The sequence below is a fragment of the Cololabis saira genome, chromosome 19, assembly GCF_033807715.1.
Source record: "Cololabis saira isolate AMF1-May2022 chromosome 19, fColSai1.1, whole genome shotgun sequence".
Classification (NCBI taxonomy): Eukaryota; Metazoa; Chordata; class Actinopteri; order Beloniformes; family Belonidae; genus Cololabis; species Cololabis saira.
The window spans coordinates 13,245,904-13,269,445 of record NC_084605.1 but is presented as its reverse complement, the minus strand read 5'-3'; the positions used below and the strand labels follow the sequence as shown (position 1 = coordinate 13,269,445).

General features: G+C 39.1%; 4 protein-coding genes across 9 annotated transcripts in view; 1 reads left to right on the top strand and 3 right to left on the bottom strand.

Moving 5' to 3' along the window:
* Positions 1–14,103, bottom strand: part of LOC133418791 (uncharacterized protein C7orf50 homolog) — a 46,988-nt gene extending 32,885 nt beyond the window's left edge. The window contains exon 1 of the mRNA XM_061707630.1: positions 14,100–14,103. The gene's annotated coding sequence lies outside the window, so the exon portion shown is untranslated. The remainder of the gene's footprint in view (positions 1–14,099) is intronic.
* Positions 1,857–11,258, bottom strand: wdr24 (WD repeat domain 24). 4 transcript variants are annotated; one of them, XM_061708622.1, is made up of 11 exons: positions 11,197–11,258; positions 9,506–9,581; positions 8,774–9,258; positions 8,047–8,224; positions 7,163–7,835; positions 5,644–5,756; positions 5,425–5,552; positions 5,221–5,325; positions 4,763–5,100; positions 4,455–4,639; positions 1,857–2,508 (listed from the first exon to the last, which is right to left on the bottom strand). In XM_061708622.1, exons 3-11 carry the CDS (start codon positions 9,252–9,254, stop codon positions 2,340–2,342), a joined length of 2,370 nt encoding a protein of 789 aa, XP_061564606.1. In that variant the 5' UTR covers positions 9,255–9,258; positions 9,506–9,581; positions 11,197–11,258; the 3' UTR covers positions 1,857–2,339. The 4 variants fall into 4 exon arrangements, with proteins under 4 accessions (XP_061564606.1, XP_061564609.1, XP_061564608.1 ...); XM_061708625.1 differs by having other exon boundaries at positions 4,763–5,097; XM_061708624.1 differs by lacking the exon at positions 9,506–9,581 and having other exon boundaries at positions 11,197–11,249.
* On the top strand, positions 11,704–17,277 carry zgc:112496 (uncharacterized protein LOC541336 homolog). The gene is made up of 5 exons (XM_061707625.1): positions 11,704–11,996; positions 15,976–16,069; positions 16,231–16,390; positions 16,606–16,758; positions 17,027–17,277. The coding sequence occupies exons 1-5, from the start codon at positions 11,809–11,811 to the stop codon at positions 17,206–17,208; spliced, it is 777 nt and encodes a 258-aa protein (XP_061563609.1). The 5' UTR covers positions 11,704–11,808; the 3' UTR covers positions 17,209–17,277.
* Positions 17,278–17,634: 357 nt separating this feature from the next.
* The window catches only part of rhbdl1 (rhomboid, veinlet-like 1 (Drosophila)), a 68,245-nt gene continuing 62,337 nt past the window's right edge, over positions 17,635–23,542 (bottom strand). For all 3 annotated transcript variants that reach the window (XM_061708149.1, XM_061708147.1, XM_061708148.1), the window contains exon 8: positions 17,635–22,377. In XM_061708149.1, coding sequence (XP_061564133.1) covers positions 22,106–22,377 — 272 coding nt within the window. In that variant the 3' untranslated portion in view covers positions 17,635–22,105. The remainder of the gene's footprint in view (positions 22,378–23,542) is intronic.

Genomic DNA, 23,542 nt, shown 5'->3' with positions numbered 1-23,542 from the left:
AAAAACGTGATTATCACAATTATGTTATCTTTTTTTATTAAAATAAATTATAATTTAATCACTAAAGATTCCTTTAATGTATTCAAATGTTCTCTTTGAATAATCATTTTTCCTCAAAAAAAAAAATATCTTGTTAAAATCCTCAAAAATGACATCTACACCTTCTCCCTCATTAAAAGAAAGAACAAACACCAACTACCACAAAGATCATTATTTTGTCTGATATTACATTTGTGGGAAGTTATTACATTTACAGATTTTCACCTTCCCACATATGTAATAATTTCCTGCAAATGTAATAGTTATTACATTTGCAATTTGCATTTACATTTACAAATTTTGTAAAAATAATAATTTTATTACGTTTTGTGGGAAATATATTACATTTGCGGGATTATTACATTCAAAGCTGCAGATTTTTATTACGTTTGTGGGCTGTTATTACGTTTGCGGGTGTAACAAGCATGCTTTTGTATGTTTTGTCTGATCTGACAGGTAATCCAGGTTCAGATATTTGATATCACACGATGATTGTGATGTTATTGAACCGTTCAGTTTCCTTCATTAGCTTCGTGTTCACGGTCGTGGGGAGGGGTGCTAGTCTTTCCCAGCTTTGCTGAGTTGGGAGACCTTGAACAAGTTGCCAGTCTGCCAAAATGGCACTCTGAACTGAACTTCAGGCTGGGGTGGGTTTTAAGGATTTTGAGGATGTTCTTAAACAGATTGTCCCTAAAAGTGCCTTGGGGGTATATCAATGTGTTGACGTTTAGTTCTCAGTGACAGCTTTGGCACAGCAAAGATGTTGGCACAGTTCAGCTTTAGCAGCTCATCCGGGCACAACAGCCTCGGGGCTGATGGTTTTCCAATGAACACAGACTTCATCCAGCTCGTACATCACTGTACTGCACTCGAGATCTGCAAGCAAATTTACTTCTGAAGGAAATCCCAGAAGTGTTGTTACGGTGTTTGACTGGTTTAGTATTAGTTTTAAATTTGTTGCCTAATATTCCCTTTTAAAGTGATAATTTGCATTAACTGCAGACTAAATCTGAATGCCACTTTAAAGTTGGCTCTTTTAGATTGCACTGTATTTATTAACCATGTAAACAGATATAACATTTTGAAATTCCCAAACCACAGAACACGCAAGACCAAAAATAAATACATTAATTAATTAAATAGCTTGTATTGTGAAATCTGTCAAAACCTTTGTGTTTATAGGTAAATGAGGAAACGTAAATGAGGAAACTTCCATCTGTAGGTAAGTTCTGCTGCTGAGTGGTGTCCATATAAACTGCGATGTAAAATATAGTGAGATGTGACTTGCTAAACTAAAGATAAGCTAGAGATTTTGGCAGGTTGCCACATAGGATGTATGTGCTAATGAGGGAGCAGTATTAAAGAGAACTTTTCCATCGGGATTGGCTCTACTACAAGAATGTTAAGTTTGTAAAGGATAAATAGCATTTCCAGGTCTAAAACAACAAAATGTATGGTATATTATTGTAAAGAGACAATGTACCCCATAAAAAATTAAAAATAAACTTTAGTCAAAATCTCACAGACAAAAGGGATTTTTTTTCAACTGTGTCCCTTGGCGGAGTGAGCCGCGTGACTCCACCATCTCTTTCAATGGACTGTGGCTCTTGAAACACTGTTACCGCTTTGCTGTAATCATTTCTAAGGGACAGTGAATGCAGCATGAGATGGAGTGTGGACAAAAATATAGCAAAATTGTAACTATCATATAAATCTGAATGGCTTATGAAGTTACTTTCAAACCTCGGGGGTTCTAAATATAAGGATGGAGTTTTTAGTTGGTAGTTACTTCAGGCACCCAACACAATGTTTTCTTCACCATGTCATCTTTAATGTACAGTATTGCTTGATTTGAAATCAGTCGCTTTCTATAAAGTACAACACCTCAAAATATGTTTTATGTACATACATTAGCAATTCACTAAAGATAAATTAACTCCTTCTGTTGAATCTTCAGGGTGTTATGGAGAAAAAAATATATAAAAAGCAGCAAATGTGAATTCTTCAATTTGTCTTACATGAACACACAAATGACTCTGAACAATTCCAGCGAAAACATGAAATCACAATACATTTGTTCTTGAATGGCTAAACAGGAGAGCACATGTAACCCTCTTCCTCCCTCAGAACCTTGGTGTGATGTCTCTTTAAAGCCCTATGACCTCCTACCAGATGCTCCAGGCCCATGAAGAATGAGGATAACTCATTTCCCTTCGGAGCCTGTGTGTTTTCCAGGCTGATGCCAGGATGTTTCCAGCTCCCATAGTGGATCAGCTGTGTGGACAGTTGTTGGGACCCGTTCATGTGTACTCACACAGGTGACCGCACCCGGCAGGGCAATGAGTGCTGCTCCTGAGCCAGTTCATAATGTGTTCCAGATGTCCACCATGGCTGCAGCCTTGACACCACACAAACAGTCCCTTCACTACATGGTGGCACACTGCGCAAACACTGGCACACTGATGGCACCTAAAGGAAAGACATGTCAGAGCTTGTTTTACACTCACTTGCAGCTTTATTAGGTATATCAGGTATATCTAATACAGGGATCGGCAACCCGCGGCTCTAGAGCCGCATGCGGCTCTTTAGCGCCACCCTAGTGGCTCCTGGAGCTTTTTCAAAAATGTTTGACCTTTTTTTTTCCTTTTTTTCTTCTTCTTTTTCTTTTTTTTCTTCCTGTTTCCTTTCCTTTGTAATCTCAACATTTCAACTTTTTTCTCGAAATTTTGACTATTTCCTCGACATTTCAACTTTTTTCTCAACATTTTGACTTTTCCTCGAAATTTTGACTTTTTTCTCAAAATTTTGACTTTTTCCTCAACATTTCGACTTTTTTCTCGAGATTGTACTTCAACATTAATCTCGACATTTCAACTTTTTTCTCTGCATTTCAACTTTTTTCTCGACATTTCGACTTTTTTCTCAACATTTCGACTTTTTTTCTCGAAGTGCATAATGAAAAAAAAAATCTTTCCCTAGTTATAACTAATATAGCTACATGCAGCATGTGTTGCTTTCATTCTAAGGCTTATAAAAGACTTTTCATTTTTTGCGGCTCCAGACATATTTGTTTTTTGCATTTTTGGTCCAATATGGCTCTTTCAACATTTTGGGTTGCAGAACCCTGTTATAATAATATGTGTGTCTGCATCAATATCACACAGAGTTAATACCAAAACAGTTCTGAGGCAAAAACTAAGCCATGTATTTACCGAATCGTATGATTTTGTTTAAAAATTATCAGGAGTCTTAAGTTTCCTGACGACACCTTCAGCCCAGAGAAATGTCAGTTCCACTTAAGATGCTCCTCATTTGCCTGAGGTATCCTGGACTTCAGGTTTGGGCAAATGAGGAGCCAATGCCTGCCCCTTGTCCTGCTGCGCTACAATACCAGTGTGAATATACAATGGACATGTACTATAAAGCACCTGCCAGCTGATTGCCTTCATATTTACAACATGACAAAGTTTTTCTGGGAGATGCTAAAAGTATTGATTTCAAGGAAATAAATTATAATAAAAGTGGATGGAATCTAAGAAAAACTAGATGTAGTTAAGGAACAAGATTTACATCAAATTTGATCAGCAGGAGATGGAGCATTTTATGAAAGTTATAAGCCAGTTTTAGTTATATGATAATATATACACGCTGCTTTATTAAATGAAAGTAACGCAGTAGGGCTGTTCGATTTTGCCCAAAAATAAAATCTCGATTTTTTTCTCTCAAAATCCGATTTTCGATTACGATTATTTTGTGAATTGACAAAAAGCAAAGAAATGATTTCAAATATGCTGTTTTTTTATTGAACATTTGCCCCGTTGGGCTTTAAGTGCAAACTTTGCTCTTATTAAACCAAAAATGAATGAATAAAGTGCAAAACTCTGTAAAATAAGTTGGAAAAAAAGTTTTAAAAAATATAATAAAATATAAAGTTTTATCTCTGAAAAAAAAAAATCAGCAAATCAGCACTTGCAAACATACAGTAAGTTATATTTCCAATTAAATAAAACAAGACATTTTCTAATTAAACTAAACTGGGTCTTTGCATGCTAAATAATAATGCAACCCATGAAGGAGGTAGAGGTGTGTAATGTCAGTCATTACATTTGCTATTCACATTTGCAAGTTTTTTGCAAGGAACACGAGCCGGGCTACCGCATCTGGCTTGAGGGATGCCCGGTGGCATGTTACAACGCCCCCTCCTACACTAAAGAGCCTCTCCCATGGGGCACTTGTCGCAGGTATTGAGAGGTTATTCCATCAATCATTAATATGGTATCAATCATTAATATGTGTGCAGGCAAGGTTAAAAATCGATTTTACGAGTTTCACGTTTTAACATCGTTCTAATTACATAATCGCAATTACGATTTAAAATCGATTAATCGAACAGCCCTATAACGCAGTATTCATACCTGTCACAAATCCAGCCCTTGTTGTTCATTGGTCGTTTGCAATTGCTGCAGTTGATGTGCAGCGTTGTAGAAGTCTGGTTCAGGCAGGTGATGGCGCTGCACGTACTCAGTTTGATGACTTCATTGGACACGTTCCACAGTTTAAATCGCTGCAGCAGGTCTATGTAGGACATGTACCAGTGCTCCTGAAAGGGAAAGCCCAAATATTTGGGGATTTTTTTTTTAACTACTAAACTATAATCCAGATCAATTTTCTAAGCTGAAACACGATACAAAGTTTAATTGCTTGTCATTGTTTGTTTTCTGACCTGCGTAAGTTCATCAATCTCCTTCCGGATCCTTTCTCCCAAGACGATGAGCACAGACACAGCCATCTGCACATCGCCCTGTTCAGCGTAGTAGCACAGCATTTCACGCACAATGGGGCAGAAGAAGCTGGCGGGTAGATCTGGGCTGAACAGCGGCTGGGAAATGGAGATGAGAGAGAAAGACTCGATAGGAGTCAGACAAGTGACTTCTGCCTCATTGCCGCTGACGTGTGGGGAGTCGGCCTTGTCCTGCTGAAGGTGCTCCGGAGCAGATGGGTTATCCACGATCTCATGACGCAGCGGGAAGGCCTCCTGAGGCAGTGTGTATTCCTGCTCTTCTGTTACCACAAAAAGAAAGAGACATGATATAAGACAAAAGAACGCTGAGCATGGCAGCAGCCATAAATAGCAGGTACTGACGTTGGCAGTTCTATCTCAGTTGCAAGACAATGACCGACCTGTTTGGTTGTCGTGCTCCATGGAGTAGAGGTCATCGTCATCTAGCTCAGCATCACCAAACATGTATTCTGCTGGGCCGTCACTGCCCTCCGTCTCCTCGTTTTCTGTAATTGACTGAATATTAATTATACAAGAAAAACATAGAGAGATGAAGATCTCCTGAGTCCCCAGATTGAGCTTCAGAGTATAACAGCCACGCTCACCTTCATTATTGTTGCTGATGTGTGAGTTCCCAGGCTCCAGGTGAATGTTATCCTGCCTGCTCTCGCCTTTGCTTCGCTCCAGTCTGCTCTCTGTGCCCATCCCTGAACCCATTTCCTTCATACTGAAACTGAATATAATAGCAAACTCAGTAATTACAGTTTTACTTATAAATGCCTGGAAATAATATTTTGAGAAGGCAAATTATACGTTTGGTTTACCTATTCATTAAAGGCAACGAGCCGAGTTTACTGAGGTTGTGGTTAGGACCAGGTGTAGTGAGGTTTGCTGGGTCAGAGAACATAATTCTCAGCATGGTCCATGTAGTGGAAACCTTTGTAGAGAGCAAAATCTGATTATTCACTGTCCATTAGGAATGGGCGATATTTTACCGTTTACGATAAACCGACAAAAAAATTCCTCACGATAAGAATTCGTCATCTCGCGGTAAAAACGATAAATTCCCGTTGATGATGTTTTTGTGTAAAACTGATTTTTGGAAGGAATGAAGGAGGAAGGAAGGAAGGAAGGAAGGAAGGAGAGAGCAGGAGGAAAGAAGGAAGGAAGGGAAGGAAGGAAGGGAAAAAAGAAGGAAAGAAAGAAAGAAAGAAAGAAAGAAAGAAAGAAAGAAAGAAAGAAAGAAAGAAAGAAAGAAAGAAAGAAAGAAAGAAAGAAAGAAAGAAAAATTCCTGTTGATGATGTTTTTGTGTAAAGCTGATTTTTGGAAGGAAGGAAGGAAGGAAGGAAGGAAGGATGGAAGGAGAGAGCAGGAGGAAAGAAGGAAGGAAGGGGAAAAAAGGAAGGAAGGAAAGAAAGAAAGAAAGAAAGAAAGAAAGAAAGAAAGAAAGAAAGAAAGAAAGAAAGAAAGAAAGAAAGAAAGAAAGAAAGAAAGAAAGAAAGAAAGAAAGAAAGAAAGAAAGAAAGAAAGAAAGAAAGAAAAATTCCTGTTGATGATGTTTTTGTGTAAAGCTGATTTTTGGAAGGAAGGAAGGAAGGATGGAAGGAAGGAAGGAGAGAGCAGGAGGAAAGAAGGAAGGGGAAAAAAGGAAGGAAGGAAGGAAGGAAAGAAAGAAAGAAAGAAAGAAAGAAAGAAAGAAAGAAAGAAAGAAAGAAAGAAAGAAAGAAAGAAAGAAAGAAAGAAAGAAAGAAAGAAAGAAAGAAAGAAAGAAAGAAAGAAAGAAAGAAAGAAAGAAAAATTCCCGTTGATGATGTTTTTGTGTAACAAACATGGCGGATCTGAGAGCGAGATAGATTTATAGTTAAAAAGATGGAGTTGAATTGGTATTTTTTTTATCGTCATTTTTATCGTTATCGGGATAAATGCCAGAAATTATTGTGATACATTTTTTAGTCCATACCGCCCATCCCTACTGTCCATAATTACCAGTACATTAATTTGTCCTATTACTATAGCTATCCTCCACTGTTAAGTTATTTTACTGATAAAAATAAAGAAAGCTTCCAGCCTTTTTACATCTAAATATATCATATCCTAATAGATAATACATTATATTCTGTGCCCTCTATGATAAACTGAGTATCTTGACAGTTTTGAACTGAAGATATTTTAAACATCTGTTTTGGCAGACATTACTTTTCCATAACATTTTTTGTAACACAACATTATCTGGTTTATGGATTAATAAATCATTTTAAAATTCCAGTTGTAGAGTCTGTTCAAAACAAAAGCAGATTAATTATTTGGGTGAGGAAAATAAAAAATGTGCTGGTCTACCTTACCTGAGGTCTGTTGAGTTCACGGGCTACCTTGGCATTGTGATCACACAACTCAGCAAATGGCTTTCCACTGAGGAGGTAGAGTTGTGCCGTCTGAACAAACCAGTCCATACGGTTACCATCCAAGTCCGTCTCGAAGACACTGAGTACACTGGACACGTGGGCAAACTGTTCTGTTGGGTCGGCCTTCTTGAAGAAAAAGATTGGGTAGCGGCGATCGCCTCCAGGATAGGGCTTCCTGTTGGTATCACTGCTGATCAGACTCTCCTTGGCAGCAAAGGCCAAGTCCCCCATCAATCCAAAGCACAGACCCTCTGGGTTGGCCTTGTCCACGGGACGGGTAGCGTCCTTAAACATATGCTGGTAGAGCGTACTGTCTTTGGAGCCGGAAAGTAGAAAATGAGGATCATGCTGGTGGCGCCACACAATACCAGTAGTCACATCTTTGTGCTCCTCAAAAGTAGCAAAGGGAATGAAAGGCCTACGAATGTCCCAGACATAGATGTTATGGTCCACCATCATAGAACAGGTGGCCAAATGAAATTTCTTTTCAGGCCGCCATTTAACTCGAGCCACTGACGCAATTGTCTGGACACAATAGATCTCCTTGGCTCTGTTTGTGGTCATATCCCAAACCTTCACCATCTTGTCTCTGCCTCCTGTGGCCAACCAGCCTCTGAGACACACACACACACACACACACACACACAAAAAGTGTTAAGCAACAACAGTAATAAGCTGCTTAGTGGCTCTAAGACACAAAACATTCCTGTAATTGTACAAGTCACATTATCCAGATTGTAAAGTCAAAAACAGAATGAACTATGCAGTTTATAAAAGTGCAAAATCGTGTGCCTGACTGCTACAAACTTAATTTTTCATTGTACCTGTCATCAGGGTGCCAGTCGCAGCAGAACACAGGGCCAGTATGAGCAGTGAACATCCGTTCGTACCGATCAGGTCGTCTGATGTCCCAAAGCTGAACATTGCCGTTCTCAAAGGACGCAGCAAATGTAAAATAATCCTTCATGCTGAACTGGACGTCCCTTACACTCTCTGATTGACCTAGATGAAAAACAGTATCATGAGCGCACAGGAAAATGTAATGAAAAAAGACCTACGAACATTAGCTTGAAAAAAAAAGATCAAAAAATAATTTTATGACAAAAATAAATAACTAAATTGCGGTTTTCTTTGTAAACACAAAAGTTGCTTTGCTTTACTTTGTTAAATTTTATTTTGTACAGTTGTGTCGAAAGTATCTTGTAAAGTCCATTTCATTTTGAAATTCAGTATGTTTAAGTCTTTAAAACCCTAAAGAAAGACTTTGTACTGCTTTTAACTAAAGGTAAAAGGTATAACTATAAAGAGTTTGGGTTACACACTTTAAAGCTTTAATACATTTATTGCTAAGAAAGGGGGTATTTTCTGCACTTCCCAATAATTGCTTTAGAGGTTAAACTACAAAGAAAGAAATGTATATTAAACTTGACCAATTTCAATATATTTACTTGTTCAAAACATTAAAAACGTATTCTAACGTCAAAAACCAGAAGTTAGCATTCAACAAGTGAGACTACAGTCTATGAGATTTCTACCTGTATATCCAAGTACCTGAGAAAGTACTGACAGACTCCTTCTTGCGCAAGTCAAAGCACTTCATGAAGCCGTCCTGTGAGCCACTCAGCAGCATATAAACTTCTGTGGGGTGGAAGCACACCTTGTTGACAGTTCGTTTGTGCTCAGTAAACAGCTGGTCCTGCTTGTTGCGAGAAGGTTTTCCCAGATTCCACGTGACCACAGCCCCATTTGTGGCAGCGGTGGCCAGCAGGTTCTCCTCCATCTGGTGCCACATGACATCAGCACAGCTAAAGTTCAGAGACGGTTTACGTCCGACTCGCAAATTCAGCTTTTCCAAAAACTGCTCCTCCTCAATTGCAAAGATCTTGAAGATGTTGCGCCCAGCAACAACCACCTGCGTGGCATCCCGGCACACGCTGATGGCATTGGCAGGGGCATCTAGGTGGCAGAACATAGTCCGGCCACTGATGGTGTTGCTGCTGAGGGCTGTGGTAACCCGTGACATTTTCTCCATGTTCCTAGAGCAGATTTTTCAAGAAATAAAAGTTAAAAAATAAAAAGAATTCACCATTATAGCTTTTACCACACCACCACAAAATGAATGAGTTTAAAATTCCACCAGCAGGTGGCAGTCAAGGAAAGGAAAGGACTTTAGACAAGTGGTGGCAATGGGGGAAACAAAGAAGGCAGTTATTAGAAACAGTAAACAATAAACTATAATATATAAATATATTTTAATATTTTAGTGAAAGAACCAGTAGTTACTTGGTGAAGAGTTGGTGGTCTCATCAATATCTGCTGCTGGACAGAGTCCTGTTCATGTGCTCCCATGAGAATTACCCTATCAGTGAGAGACTGCTAGATAAGCAACACATTGCATATGCCATTACACATATACTGAATATTTATACACACTGAAACATATTATAGCTCTGCAAAGTTTAAACTGAAGATTCTGTTAAACGAAATTGCCAAAATAGGCTAAATTTGTCAGTAGCTTCAGAAACATGACCAATATTTTTGCATGGCAATTTAATCTTTTAGACTGTAAAGTGCCGAATGTTTCACAAATATCTTTGTACTGTATATCCAGTACTCGAGTTGAGGGGGGATGGCATCCCCCCTGAAATAAAAACGGTCAAAATCATCCCCCCTGTAAAACTGCCATCCCCCCTTTCCATCCCTTATGTCATTTCATCAATGAATGTGGTTTTATTGCTATTTCAACATTTAGAGTCATCACCAGAAAAATAACTTATTTGACAATTTTCATCTGTTTCAAGTAAATTTTCACTTGAAATATGTAGAAAAATCTGCCAGTGGGACAAGATTAATCTTCTCATTACAAGCAAAAAAAAAAAAAAAATCTTGTTCCACTGGCAGATTTTTCTACTTATTTCAAGTGAAAATCTATTTGAAACAGGTGGAAATTGAATCTTGTTTTAAGTGTAATAAGATTTTTTAACTAAAATGAAAAATTTTAACTAGAAATAAGACAAATATTCTTATTTTGAGTTTTTGCAGTGATCCATTTTACTTATCCTGTGAAGGACAGAGTCATATTGATAAGTTCAGAAAACTGTTTTTTATTGTTGTGTTTTGATGTATTTGATGTAAGCCCAGTGGATATTTAAAGCTTACAGAAGGCTGCATTTAACTGCTGCTATGTCATTCCTGCAGTATTTCTGCAGGTGTTTTGGTCAGTGCTATTATTTGTAATATATTATATTATTTGTAATCAGCCCAAATTATCTGTCATATGATAAAATCCACCATCCCCCCTGATTCTTTTTTACAACTCGAGTACTGTGTATATCATATCATATATGTGGGCATTTCTACTAGTTTTATTAAAAAATTATAATATCAAAACAGCTATTATGAGAGTATAAACCAAATACACATTATAAAAATTTATATGTTCTGACTGTTTAACCTTTGGTAAGGGAGTATAAATAGTTATGACTGAAAGGGAACATTACTTCATCACTTAACTTGTTTTTATTCTGAGAGTACACTACTTTGCCAGTGTTTGATGGGTCATCGCAGTCACGTGATCGATTATTGGCTCCTCAGCGATCACGTGAAGATTTACGTTCAGCAACATGTTAACTTCTCAATACTCCAGATTTAAAGCTTCTAAACAACACGTCTCAGTATATGTTAATGTAAACCAGTCAGGTCCTCACTGCTGTTTACTTCGCCGATGAGTTAAGTTGGCGACCAGCGCCTAAACTAAAGTATAACCTAAACTCTGGGGCTGTCAGAGCAACATAAACACGACTGGCTAATGTTAGCGGGCTAACCCAAACCGTGGCATTTTTCTGCCGAGACCAAACGAAAACACAAACCTATATGTGCCTAACAGTTAGATAACTAAGGGCAAATATCTTTACTTTTATCTACTTAGACCAAAGTCAAAATGCAAACTCGTAAAAGTGTTTTAAATGACTAACCTTGTGTTGTGAAGCTGTTGTTAAACGCGTACGCTGCCGGTGTTCTGACAATTTCTGCTACCTGCCGAGAAAGGCTACTTTGTGGTTCTGCGCATGCGCATAGACGATTTTCAAAGTTTGATTGCCACGCTAAATTGATAATATGGGATGTTGAGTATTTGATCCTTCAAAATACACTACCCATGACATGAATTGCATTACACTTTGTGAACATTATACGATAAAGAGAAAAAAAAAAACAATTATATCGCTTTATTTGATATTCATTCAGTCATTGGCCTTTATTTAACCAGACAGGTCATTAATAACACATTCCTATTTACAATGATGGCCTGGCAAGAGACAAGGTCCACTTGGTGGAAAAGGAAGTGGGCTAGGTAGTAAAACACAGTAAAATTGTAGCTCTACAAAGGTAAAAAACTATTAGGGAGCATTTTTTGGCAAAGCAGCAAAAAATGGCAGAACACCGGAAGTAGTATTTTATCCGTCATCTCGCGGGAATTTCTTAAAAACGGAAACGCCATCAGGCTGGCCGGCGTGTTTTTATTTTTTATTTTTTAGTCAAAGCGAGCACATTTCTGCAACGAGTTGAATGTCGAAAGAAGCACGTGTATGAATGAATGTAGTTGCGTTTCTGTCTGTAATAGTAGTTGGTGTTCCGACATTCCCGTTGCCATGGTTACTCTGTTTACCTGCGAGGATCCAGCTGCATGGAGACGTGTGTTGGAGAAGTACTGGGATTTAGTGGAAGCCAAGACCAAAGGAAAGAAACCTGGAAAGCTGCTAAAGCTCGAGAAATGGTAATTTTTTTTTTTTTTACATTTTCCCTTAAACCTCCAGTTTCTCCGAATAATGTTACCAAACAAGGTACACACATTAGCATACCCAGTACTGGAGTTGAGGGGGGATGAGGGGGGATGGCATCCCCCCTGAAATAAAAACGGTCCAAATCATCCCCCCTGTAAAACTGCCGGGGATGGCAGTTTCCATCCCTTATGTCATTTCATCAATGAATGTGGTTTTACTGCTATTTCAACATTTAGAGTCATCACCAGAAAAATAACACCAGAAAAATAACACCAGAAAAATAACTTATTTGACAATTTTCACCTGTAAAGTAAATTTTCACTTGAAATAAGTAGGAAAATCTGCCAGTGGGATTTATCTTCTTATTACAAGGAAAACAATCTTGTTCCACTGGCAGATTCTTCTACTCATTTCAAGTGAAAATCTACTTGAAACAGGTGAAAATTGTTGTTTTTTCCAGTGAAGAGTCTTGTTTTAAGTGTAATGAGATTTCTTTACTAAAATGAGACATTTTAACTAGAAATAAGACAAATATTCTTGTTAAGATTTTGAGTTTTTGCAGTGATCCATTTTACTTATCCTGTGAAGGACAGAATCATATTGATAAGTTCAGAAAACGGTTTTTTATTTTTGTGTTTTGATCTATTAGATGTAAGCCCAGTGGATATTTAAAGCTTACAGAAGGCTGCATTTAACTGCTGCTATGTCATTCCTGCAGTATTTCTGCAGGTGTTTTGGTCAGTGCTATTATTTGTAATATATTATAATATTTGTAATCAGCACAAATTATCTGTCCCCATATGATAAAATCCACCATCCCCCCTGATTTTTCTTTACAACTTGAATACTGAGCATACCTGTCAAGTTTTGGATTTAAAAATAAGGGAACTTTTTTTCTCCACCGCTGTCCCACCAGCCCAACCGAGGTCCAGTATCTTACATTTTAAGACAGATTTACGAGAAATTCAAAATAACTACCTGTCAACCACTTACACACTACAAATATGTGCTCATAGCCTGATAGTTCTACCTTTGTTGACACTGAAATGCTGTTGACATTCCTATGTTTGTATAATAAAGCCTAAATGAAAACACAAAAGTGAATTAAATATTTTCAGTTTATATACACATTGATTGTCTTCAAGTGAAACATTTACATTTTCTTTTAATTTGTCATTTTCACTCATGTGGCTCTCTGGTATTCACTGACGGTCATCGGTCCTTCCCCCGTGAGAGACACTAAAATCACCCCATCCTGCTCCTGTTTAGGAAAGTAAATTTAATATCCCATTTTAGAGATATTTATACAAAGTCTTTGCTTTTGGGCAGAAATGTCTCCTCTCTGGTTACATCCATCCATCTCTGATTTGTTTTTCCGAGTTTGTTCCCGTTGTCGGCACTAACCTCGCGAGAACTGCCGCCCAGGCTCCAGCAAGCAGCAGTTCTCGCGAGGCTAGTGACTATTCAGTTTGCAGTTTAAAAATTATTACATTATAAAACGGGAAATTTACGGGAGAATACTGATACGAGAGGACGGCAGGAAAGAGGGGTGAAATACGGTAGTTTCCCAGCCAAAACGGGAGACTTGACAGGTATGTATTAGCTTTGCCAGAGCATTTTCAGTTAAGACTTTCTCAGTTACCATGGAGATGGGTGTTTATTTCATCAGTAGCACTTTTGGTACTTATTTTCATCCTTGCCAGCCTAAGCAGTCTCCATGACAACTGAGAATAGGAAAAAGTCGACCCTGAGTTGAGATTGCAATTAGTAAACAAGCTCAAGGGGTTAAAGAAAGCTACAAAGAAAGGTTACTGGTTACTGTTACTGTGTAACTTATTCAGCCAGAATCAATGGTTGATGTTTCTCAACTTTTGGTGATTGAGTAATTGGTGGAATCATTTATTTTAGACTTGTGGATGTTGCCAATTTAATAAATAACAGTTCTCCCCTTGCTTGCGTAAGTTTTCTCTGGGTGATCCGGCTTACTCCCACAGTCCAAAAACATCTATGTTAGGTTGATTGACAATTCTAAATTGCCCATAGGTGTGCAAGCGTGCATGGTTGTTTGTCTATATGTGGTCCTGCGATGGACTGGCGACTTGTCCAGGGCGTACCGCTGCCTTTTGCCTGTAATGAGCTGGGTTAGGCACCAGCAGACTCCTGTGACACTGTACAGGATTAAGTGGGTATAGAAAAATTGATGGATGGAAGAATCCATCCATTCATCGTCCGCCGCTTATCCGTTCCCGGGTCGCGGGGGCAGCAGCCTTAACAGGGATGCCCAGACTTCCCTCACCCCAGACACTTCCTCCAGCTCCTCCGAGGGGAGTCCGAGGCGTTCCCAGGCCAGCCGAGAGACATAGTTTCTCCAGCGTGTCCTGGGTCTTCCCCGGGGTCTCCTCCCGGTGGGACATGCCTGGAACACCTCCCTAGGGAGGCGTCCAGGAGGATCCGGTACAGATGCCCAAGCCACCTCAGCTGACTCCTCTCAATGTGGAGGAGTAGCGGCTCGACTCCGAGCTCCTCCCGGGTGACCGAACTCCTCACCCTATCTCTAAGGGAGCGTCCAGCCACCCTGCGGAGGAAACTCATCTCGGCCGCTTGTATCCGCGATCTTGTCCTTTCGGTCACTACCCAAAGTTCATGACCATAGGTGAGGGTAGGGGCGTAGATTGACCGGTAAATCGAGAGCTTCGCCTTTCGACTCAGCTCCTTCTTCACCACGAAGGTCCGGTACATCGACCGCATAACTGCGGACGCTGCACCGATCCGTCTGTCAAGGATGGAAGAATAATACTAATTAAAGCTGCAAGCAGCGATGAACGGGCCCTCGCACCCTTGTGCACGTACAAGTCTTTATGTCAAACCATTCAAAAGTTATGGCAGAAAGTAGGAACTATCAAATATGGAACAACCAGATGAAGGGGGGGCGCTTTTTTTTGGCGTCTATCGTCGCCACGGTAATGCGCGTAGTCGCAGGATGGAGACGAACATTTTAAGGCTCGGGCCGTATTAACTGCCGAAGGAATGGCATAAATTGCGCCAAAATTACGCGATTAATTCAAAATGTTCAAGATGGCCGACTTCCTGTTCGGTTTCGGCCATGGCGCCAATAGACCTTTCTTTAAGTTGCGACATGATACAGGTGTGTACCGATTTTCGTGGATGTACGTCAAACTGTATTGTGGGGCTTGAGGCACACATTTTTTTCTGTATGGACCAATCAGATGAAGGGTGGGTGCGCTTTTTGGCGTCTAGTGTCGCCATTTTAACGCTTTTGACTGAGAAAAGTAATGCGCGCCGCGTCGTCGCAGGATGGAGACGCACATTTTGATGTATAACACACCTGGGTGCACGTTACGGTTCGGGCCGTATTAACTGCTGAAGGAATGGCATAAATTGCGCCAAAATTACACGATTAATTCAAAATGGCCGACTTCCTGTTCGGTTTCGGCCATGGCGCCAAGAGACTTTTCTTTAAGTTGCGACATGATACACGTGTGTACCGATTTTCGTGCATGTACGTCAAACCGTATTGTGGGGCTTGAGGCACAAAGTTTTCTAGGGGGTGCTGTTGAGGCATTTTGCCATACCCATTAATGCAAACCATTAAATATCAAATTTTTCGGCAGGCCTGGCTTGCATGCAAAATTTGGTGACTTTTGGGGCACGTTTAGGGGGGCAAAAAGGCCCTCCTTTCGTCGAAAAAAAAAAAAAAAAGAAAGAAAAAAAAAAAATCCTCCAGATACAATAGGGCCTTCGCACTGTAAGTGCTCGGGCCGTATATATTATACATTATTATTATTATAAGCACTGGAGAACCAGCAATATGGCTCTATGAAAATAGTTGCTTGGACTGATTGACTTGACATGAAATTGCCAGTTGTGTTCCTTTTTCATAAATGTAAAATATGAAATTCAGAATTATGTTCTTCTTATATTGAACTGTTCTTGAACTGTGCCTGTGACTAGGTACCAGGAGGAGCTGCCTGAACTGATTTCACGTCGATCTGACAAACACATCACTCAGCCAGAGTTGGTGAAACTGATGGAGTGGAAGCTCACTGTAAGTGGAGATTAATGATTAATATGTTTTAGTGTCTAGTTAACACTGCTCCAGTAATTATTTATATTTTTATATATATATATATATATGTGTGTGTGTGTGTGTGTGTGTGTGTGTACACTCGTCTGCGTTGTTAAGTATTCCCATGGGTTTGTCTGCAGAGAGGGAAGTTCAGGCCAAGGTTGCAGCAGCTGGTGGCATCCAACAGTGAGGACACTGTGGAGAAATGTTCCAAAAAGGCCTTCAGCCTCCTACCTGATGTGCAGGCTGCAATTGCAGAGCTCAGCTCACTGAAAGGAGTTGGCCCTGCCACTGCCTCAGGTTGGCACACCACCCTCTTTCTTTTGTTCGTTTGTTTGTATACATAACTGTACCAAACCTACTTTTGGCAAAGTGCAGTCATTCATGATTTCCTATCAGTAAGTTGACTAAATCCTGCTCGCACAGGCAGACTGAGGGGCTGGGGCTCCCTGGTCTCCATTTAAATCCTGTAGTTTGTATGATCTTCATGGCGTTGACTTCACCTTTCATTCTAGCTGTGTTAGCGGCAGGAGCTCCAGAACAGACTGCATTCATGTCTGATGAGGCCATGGAGAGTATACCAGGACTTAAGCCCATTCAGTATACTGCTAAGCACTACGCTCTGTACCTGGGCAAGATGACTGAGCGGTCTGCAAAACTGAACAAAGGTGAGGTGATTGCACAAGACTAAATATCATTTGCATATGTTTTGTTTGTATATTACAGGATCACAGTAGTGTACAAGAGCTATTTCCCACCTCATCAGTTTGGTTCCCAGACTGTTCATACCACACATTAGAATAATACCTATTGTTTAGAGTCTAGTTAATTTTCTAATCTTCTGGTGAGATTGTGTCTTGATTTAAAAGTTTGATCAGAAAATCTCTTAAAACGCTAAACAAAATTAACAGCTTTTGCACTGCCTTTTGTCCTCAGTGGATCCACAGCAGGACTGGACGCCCCACAAGGTGGAGTTGTGTTTGTGGGCAATAACCGAAGCAACACGACAGCAGCTTAATCTTTTAAGTGATTTCAGTGTGAAGAGCACCAGCATGCGGCACAAGACCTCAGATCCTGACACTGACCAAAGGCCAGCAAAGAAGCTCAAAACTGTGTAAAATCATTCAATATTTGCATGACAGCTATTCATATGTTAGTATTTCTTAATAAAAATAATAAAGCCTTTATATGAAAGATAACTTGATGATTTGTCTTTTTTTAATGTATCTAATTATAGGTTATATACAGAAGCTCTGATACCACATAGTCCAGTCTTACTTTTAGTTTAGTTATAAAGGTGAAGTCTTTCAGAATAAAATATTTTGCCTAATCAATAATCTAATTATTAGATAACCATTAAACTACTAAAATAAAAAATTATTTATGTCAGAAGCTAAAAGCAGTGAAGAAAACACCTCAATAGTGTTGTGAGTCAACAGAAAAAAACAGCAGAATTTGGCCACAGTATTGTTCTTTATTTATACTGTTTCTAAATTAAAGAAAAAGTACAATGAACAGTACAAAATAAAAGAAAATATATTCATATATATACAATATAAAATGGTTCAGTTTAGAACATTTAAAAAGTACAATAGATTGTGAAGTAATTCATGAGGAATTTGCTATAAATTATCCATATGTAAATTTAGTTTTCCTTTAGTTTCCTCTTGACTGAGAGAAAAATAGCTTCTTCTGCTTCTTCGTTTTGTAAACGCTGTGTTGGCACAACCTCTTGTCTGGTCTGAGAGATTGAACCTTATAAGCTTGGCACCATTTTATCAATATAAGGAAGCAGCTCATGAAAAACTCCCACGGCAGCACAGATAGGATTTTTGTTATTCTAATCCGTCGGCGGCAAATGACTCATTGTCAAGAAATTGCCAGCAATGTTTTTGGTTGACCTAGAGTGGCTCGGTATTTGTGAATAACCTGTAGAAAAACTAAAATCTATGAAGATGAGATTTTAACAAGTGTCAAAAACCAGAATGCTTCCTCACCTCCGGAAAATAAACACATGAATAATACTGCCTCTTTTATACATTACATATTTCACTAATGCATGTCTGTTCTGAAAGGTTACTTATCAGTTAACACGCATCATCAATCAGAGCCTCTTTTACACATTTTTGATGTCAAAATCCCAAATCATTTGTAAAATTAATCTGAAATCCAATCTTTTTTTTGGCGGGGGGGGCTTGCTGAATATGTTAAAAGAATCTGTAAACCAGATTATAAATGTTTGTTCTGATGAGCCTTTGAAATACAGTTTCATTTAGGGAGCTACAGCAGCCTGCTTTACCTGCACCGTCCTGCAGTGAGAGTTACCCATATCTAAGAAGAGCTAAACACTAAGAAAAGGCAACCTGGCGGGCTTGTTGGCACACAAGCAGCTCAAAGCAGCTACAGATGCTTGCACTGCGGCTTCTGTCCTTTATAGATTCTGTACAGGGTGGTGGAGAATGTAGCATTTAGCTTTAACAAAGAAGCCTTTGCCACTGCTTAGTCTCGGGCTTGTATATAACAAGGCATTGGGCATAATAGCACAATGGATTGGCATAGGGAGATAAAAGTAAAGCATTAAGGAATGACTATTGCACACAATATGTCATTTAACTACACTAAAGCAGTGCAAAAAGCCCACTTATTACAATATACAGAAACAGGAAATCAGAAAACAGCCATCAGAGAAATGTTGAGCCATAAAGTAATGATGCATTCTGAATAAGAAAAGCACAAATGTAGGGTAGAGTAGAATAAACAAGGGTTAAATGGAAAATTCAGACAATGTTGCTAAACCAATCAACAAGAGGATGTGGATTATTAAAAGTGATGGATAACACAACAGTGACAGGCTGCTCCTATTCAGCTCGTGCCACCACTCTCTAAGACTCCCCTCTGCTGTCAGAAACAAGTATGTCCCCTAATGACAGCAATTAACTCATGCCACATGGTATTAAAGGAAGATATCCACTACAGGTTTGGGTTCACAACAGCTTCGTCCTGACACTGGCGGTGTGGTGATGTGATACACAGAATGGGGAAAAATATATGCCGTTGACCATGTGTGCCTTTTGTGGTCCTAGCAGTACTGTCTCAGGTGTCTTAATGTGCATGACAATTCAAAATGGTTGCATGTTGTCAGCGAGGTTGAGTCAGGAACCTCCTTAAAGATATGTAGTGAAGGCTTTTATTAGAGACACTGCTGTGTGTGTGTGCGTGTGTGCGTGTGTGCGTGTGTGCGTGTGTGCGTGTGTGTGTGTGTGTGTGTGTGTTTAGTGCTGTGCTTGACTCAAGACTGGGAGATTTGATTTACAGAAAAGTGACATACAACTGTTGAATGCTTCCTCCCAAACCGAAGGGCTCATTTTCTCTGCTGATACTGACTCTAACTTGACTTGAACAAATAACACTTTAAACACCACAGATTTCCTTTTGTATGAAAAAATCGCTGTGGATTGTTTTGTTTTTTTTGTTGTTTTTTTTTTCATTTACAGTTTTAGGGGCAACATAAATTCACAAACATTTGACTCTAGTCCTGCATGCACTTCCTGGAGGGGTTCTATTCACAGTAAGTGTATTCAACAAAAGGATATCCATCAATTTACTAGCCCTTTCCCCCCAGTTCCTCTGGTTTCCTATGCATTTTAAGTTCAAGAGGCACAATGACCTCTCCTAGGCCTCCTTTATCTTAATTATAGGCTAACGGGGCATGTATGCATTATTCACCAACGGATCATTACAATTTCAAGCAGTAATATTTCCTGATATGTACAACTTTCCATCAAATATTCATCACCACCATATATTAGCAGATATTTTCTTGTTTAAATAGATCTGAAAATGGCTTATTATGACTATTTCATACTCATTCCTCTCATTTTCAACGGAGTCTTCTGTCATCCACTGACAGTTTCATGTAGAAGCAAATGGTGAGGACTGCTGACTGTCAAGATTGGCAAAAAGAAGGCTAAGTCCCCTGTGCAGCAACCAAACATTCAAATGAATTATTGACTGAAAGGCTAAACAACGGAACACAGCGTTGGATAAATGTAATTGCTATCCTCGCCTCAGCTTCAATCACTTTCGGGGATAACGTATGACAGATGCCTTGTCTGTAATTTGTTATCAGCAGAAGCAGAGATGCACGGAGAAATACTGGTGGTTAGTTTGGAAAAGTGGGCACTTGCAAAGTTATGCTGCATCAATGATGAACAAATTGGCAAACAAGTAGTAAAAATGAGTTTAGCTACATCAAAGCATCTAAAACAGTCCAAGTTTTCACAGGCATGTATTTGCACAGTATGATTTTTAAAAAATGTTTCACCTGCTGAAAATTCATTGAGAAAAACAAAAACAAAAAAAGTTACCAGTGGCTTTCACACAAACACAAATATTTTTTTCCTCTGCTTTTGTATTTCCTTTTAGTTCTTCCTATGGCTTATTTGATAAAGTAATGACTTGAGAAATACAAAATCAACTAAGCTCCACATTTTCGTGGTCACCTAACAAACGGGGGAGTTTTGCTTCACTATCTTCTAGTAGATCAAAGCCATACAGGACTTATAAGGACAATTATACAATTCATTTTGCACCATTTGAATTTTTTTTCTCCTTTCTCCTTCAAAGAGGAGAAAATACAAATAAATATATTCTTGGTTATGAACATATAATATACATATTCACCGTAAAAGGAAAACGGGGGACAACAGAATAACACTTTTTTTTTCTTTATAGATACATTCCTTTACACATTTATACAGTCCCTAAGAACGAGAAACTGAGGTATCGACTGGGCCTGACAAAGACCCCAATGCCCTCTGGGACATGCAGGTCGGAGGTCAGGTGGTGGCACGTCCACGCCCTCCCCCAGTTCAGTCTGGCAGAGCCAGAACAGGCGGAGGCTAGTTTGTGTGTGTGAGTGTGTTCGGGTTGTCCATGTTGACCGGCAGAATCAGCCAGCGGTTGCCCTCAAAGACAAAAGAGGAGAAGTGTGTGTACGTGTGTGTCCTTGTCTCGCTGAAAGCTCCAGAACATGACATGACATATTTTACAAGGCGTGCTGAGCGAGTGGATGGTTGGCGTCTGACGCAGCAACAGGAGGCGTTTGTTTTTGTCGTGTTGAGTTATGTTTCTGTATCCACAGTGTAGGTGTCATGACGAGGAAATGATGCAGAAAGAATAAAAACTGTTTCCTCTACGTCACATGACAATGAAAGTGGTGTTTCTAACTTGCATTCTCTCTGTAACTGCTCTTAATCTCTTTTTTTCTAAAGTCAGTTTTTATCTACAGCACCATGTTTGTGTCTTTGCTATTGTTTTTTTTTTTTAAAGTTTGGTCTGAAAGGAATTTTGCAAAAAGCCACAGTGTGTTAGCTACAACAGGGATGCGAAAGCAAAAAAAATTAATCGTACTAATCATGTTTGTGTTTGTTTTTATTACTGATTACAGAACTGAACGTGCTCTTCCAGGAATTTTGTCCTAATTCAGGCTTATGTGCCTTTCAGCAAAACACTGACATCTCATTAGTTGGAGGAGCACTGCCGCACTGATCCTGCTCTCTTACATCTCATCCTTCTCGTTCGTCTTTTTTTTTTTCTTTTCCACAGAGGCACATGTCATGAAGTCAGCTTCTTTTAACTTGAGGTCTTTACATCATCGATAGATGCACTCACAAAAACTTACTGATGAAACAACTTTTCAAATAAAAAAAAGGAGCACAACAGCTAAATGCTCGCTGAAAGATTAGTGCTGGTAACATGGATGAGATACAATGTATATAAAAAGACATAATGCTCCTTAGAATGGATCTGAGGAACGTTCAGATGTACTTGTTGCTACTGTAATCCCTCTTTAATAAAAGAGACGTATTTCTTTGATTTGCAAAGTATCTGTAAAAAAGGATTCTTATTTGATTTTTAGTTTGAATAATTTCATTTGGGTCTAAATTGAGAAGATATAGAAGGTTAATAATGATAAAAATGATACAGGATCGGAGTTGCAGGAAGGGGCCATCATCAGGGTGGAGGGGGTATCTGTACCCCCAGGAGATCATATGCAAAGATGTTCCAAAAGATGGCGAAGAGGAGGAAGGTGATGAAGGAGAAGACAATGACCCACCAGGAGCACTGTCTCTGCAGACTCTCCTCATAACTGCGCAGGATCAGCAGCCCCATGCTGATACCGACTATGGCCCCGGACAGATGTGCCATGAAGCTGGGCTGGGGACCTGAGGAGGGCAACGGTGGTGAGAAGCGGAGCCAGACAGCACGGCCCACCTCTGAACTCACTACGGAGGAAAAAGTGTTGAAGGAACGTCACTGGAATTGCAAGTAAATCACAGACTAAGTTCCTGTTCAGACAGAGTGATTTTATGCAGAGCTCAAGATTCTAGGAAGCACATCTTTTTATTCTCTGGAGGGAGAGACTTAGCTGTAAGTGTTAGCTACATTTGCATTATTTTGCCACACGCAGGTGAGAAAGAAAGACTGTGAAGGCCGACTCTTCCTTGCGGAGGTTAAGCAGGGATCCCACAGGGCTGGGGGATAGAGGCTTTGGCCTGACAATTACCATTTGGTTACACAGCCTTAACTCTATGAGACGGTGTCAAGATGAAAGCAGTTTCTTAAAGCAAATTTTAGCAGCTCACTAGCTCACTATTTATTTGGGCTACAACTAGGGTTTCCACCTTTCAGAAATAGAAATAAGGGACGCCCTGATTTCAGCAGCGCAGGAGCCAAAAAAAAGCCCCTAAACTTCTAAACTGAATAAAAATGTGTTTATTTTATATGAAAAAACAAAATGCTTTGATTTAAAGTTTAAAGCGCTTTAATAGCATTGAACTTTCATGACTGTACAGACAGCCAGCCATACTAGCAACTGAAATAGCCTCCTATGCTACTGTATGTCAACATCAGCCCAGATGTGATATAGCCTACAGGTGAAGAATATGGTGTAAAAGTTAATTTATTTCAATAATTCAACTAGAATATGGTGTAAAAGTTAATTTATTTCAATAATTCAACTAGAATATGGTGTAAAAGTTAATTTATTTCAATAATTCAACTAGAATATGGTGTAAAGGTTAATTTATTTCAATAATTCAACTAGAATATGGTGTAAAAGGTTAATTTATTTCAATAATTCAACCAGAATATGGTGTAAAAGTAAATTTATTTCAATAATTCAACTAGAATATGGTGTAAAAGTTCATTTATTTCAATAATTCAACTAGAATATGGTGTAAAAGTTAATTTATTTCAATAATTCAACTAGAATATGGTGTAAAAGTTAACTTATTTCAATAATTCAACTAGAATAGGGTGTAAAAGTTAATTTATTTCAATAATTCAACTAGAATATGGTGTAAAAATTAATGAAAATACGGGACAAATCACGTCCCGTATTAGTTCAATACGGGACGCAACATTTTTTTCTCAAATAAAGGACAATTC

Excerpts from the sequence above, each read along its gene's own strand:
- wdr24 (XM_061708622.1), bottom strand. The coding sequence starts at position 9,254 with ATGGAGAAAATGTCACGGGTTACCACAGCCCTCAGCAGCAACACCATC. Across the intron at positions 8,225-8,773 it reads GTCTGTCAGTACTTTCTCAG|GTCAATCAGAGAGTGTAAGG; the intron begins GTACTTGGATAT and ends TTTTTCATCTAG. Across the intron at positions 4,640-4,762 it reads AGATTGATGAACTTACGCAG|GAGCACTGGTACATGTCCTA; the intron begins GTCAGAAAACAA and ends TTTCCCTTTCAG.
- zgc:112496 (XM_061707625.1), top strand. The coding sequence starts at position 11,809 with ATGAATGAATGTAGTTGCGTTTCTGTCTGTAATAGTAGTTGGTGTTCC. Across the intron at positions 16,070-16,230 it reads TGATGGAGTGGAAGCTCACT|AGAGGGAAGTTCAGGCCAAG; the intron begins GTAAGTGGAGAT and ends GTTTGTCTGCAG. Across the intron at positions 16,391-16,605 it reads TGGCCCTGCCACTGCCTCAG|CTGTGTTAGCGGCAGGAGCT; the intron begins GTTGGCACACCA and ends CTTTCATTCTAG.